Below are 1,443 nucleotides of genomic sequence, written 5' to 3'. Positions count from 1 at the left end.
CTGTTGAGGGTTTGCGTTTTTCCTTTCCCATCTCTCTACAAACGGATGGGCATGGATCCAGATATACAACTATTGCTCTCTTTTCCTCTTCGTGGGACTAGAGAGTAATGCCCTAACCCATTTAACGTTGTGTCCACTCTACGGTGTGTGGGGGCATATTCTTTTCCACATTGTAATAGAGGCAACAATGCTGCTCTACGATGGTGTGACTCCTTTGGTGTAGTTTGTATTTTTCACTTGGGTTGTGTTTTCTTGCACACAGGGTGTGATGCAAGAAAAATAAAATAAAATAATGTTTATGTTTTTGTTTTTGTGAATAGTCAGTGTTGTTGNATTTGTGTGGCGAATTGCTTGGGAATGGCCCGGAGAAATCTTTTGGTGATCGTGTAGGGGCCATTTGGGAACCCACACAATGTGCACAGATTGAGACCCCTTGAATCAATAGGCCCTTTTCTATTTCACAATGCCTCTTCTGCCAACCGGTGAGTCGTACTAGTAAAGAAGATCACCCAATGTTTGCGTAATTCCCTTTTGGGATGGCTGTGTCTGCGTGAAAGAAACTATCACTGCGGAAAGGAGAAGCATTTCCATGATTTTAGCAAAGAAGAATGGCGTACCCCCAAAGCCTGTTGAGGGTTTTGTGTTTTTTACTTTTCCCATTTCTTTAAAAATGGATGGACACGAATCCAGATATACAACTATTGCTCTCTTTTCCCTTTTCGTGGGACTAGAGTGTAATGCCCTAACCCATTTAACGTTGTGTCCACTCTACGGTGTGTGTGGGCATATTCTTTCCCACATTGCAATAGAAGCAACAACGATGCTGCTGCTCTACGATGGTGTAACTCCTTTGGTGTGGTTTGTATTTTTCACTTGGGTTGTGTTTTTCTTGCACACAGGGTGTGATGCAAAATAAAATAAAGTTTGTGTTGCTGTTTTTGTGAATAGTCAGTGTTGTTGTTCTTTTTTGCTTTATTGCACACTGATGGTGATGATGAGGAGAGGAGTAGTATTGAGGCAATGCAGAGACGAAAGTGTGTGTTGTCTGTTGCACTGTCACCTCTCTTGCGATGGATTTCTCTAGTGCCTGAAGGGGAAAGGAGGGGAGATGGTGGACCCACCAGGAGACCCTTTGTGAATGTTAACATTTGTGTGCATGATGGAAAGGGAATGGGATTGTTTCTTTGTTGCTTCTTTTAATACGGAACAGAAAAGAAAGCAGTGTCAAATAAAAATGAACTGTACAACCAGTTGGAACGATGTGGATGAAATCAAAGGAATAAAAAATAAAAGAATGAAACTGTGTTTGTGGGGTGCATTGCAGTAGTGTTCCTCAGTGGAGAGGGGCGTTGCACGCATCATGTGTCCACCCAAACACGAACACGTGCTTGATATCTGCGTTGTGGTGAATGAAGGAGTCTTCTTCACTGCTGATTGAGTATT

The 1,443-nt window shown here is 42.4% G+C and overlaps 1 protein-coding gene across 1 annotated transcript; it reads left to right on the top strand.

Moving 5' to 3' along the window:
* Positions 1-589: 589 nt before the first annotated feature.
* On the top strand, positions 590-916 carry TM35_001521010 (uncharacterized protein; the record flags this gene model as incomplete). The annotated part of the gene is made up of 1 exon (XM_029031925.1): positions 590-916. One exon carries the CDS (start codon positions 590-592, stop codon positions 914-916), a length of 327 nt encoding a protein of 108 aa, XP_028876782.1.
* Between the last annotated feature and the right edge of the window lie 527 nt (positions 917-1,443).

Source organism: Trypanosoma theileri (assembly GCF_002087225.1).
Source record: "Trypanosoma theileri isolate Edinburgh chromosome Unknown TM35_Tth_152_V1, whole genome shotgun sequence".
NCBI lineage: Eukaryota > Euglenozoa > Kinetoplastea > Trypanosomatida > Trypanosomatidae > Trypanosoma > Trypanosoma theileri.
The sequence above is the reverse complement of the archived record's forward strand: the minus strand, read 5'-3'. Positions and strand labels throughout refer to the sequence as shown.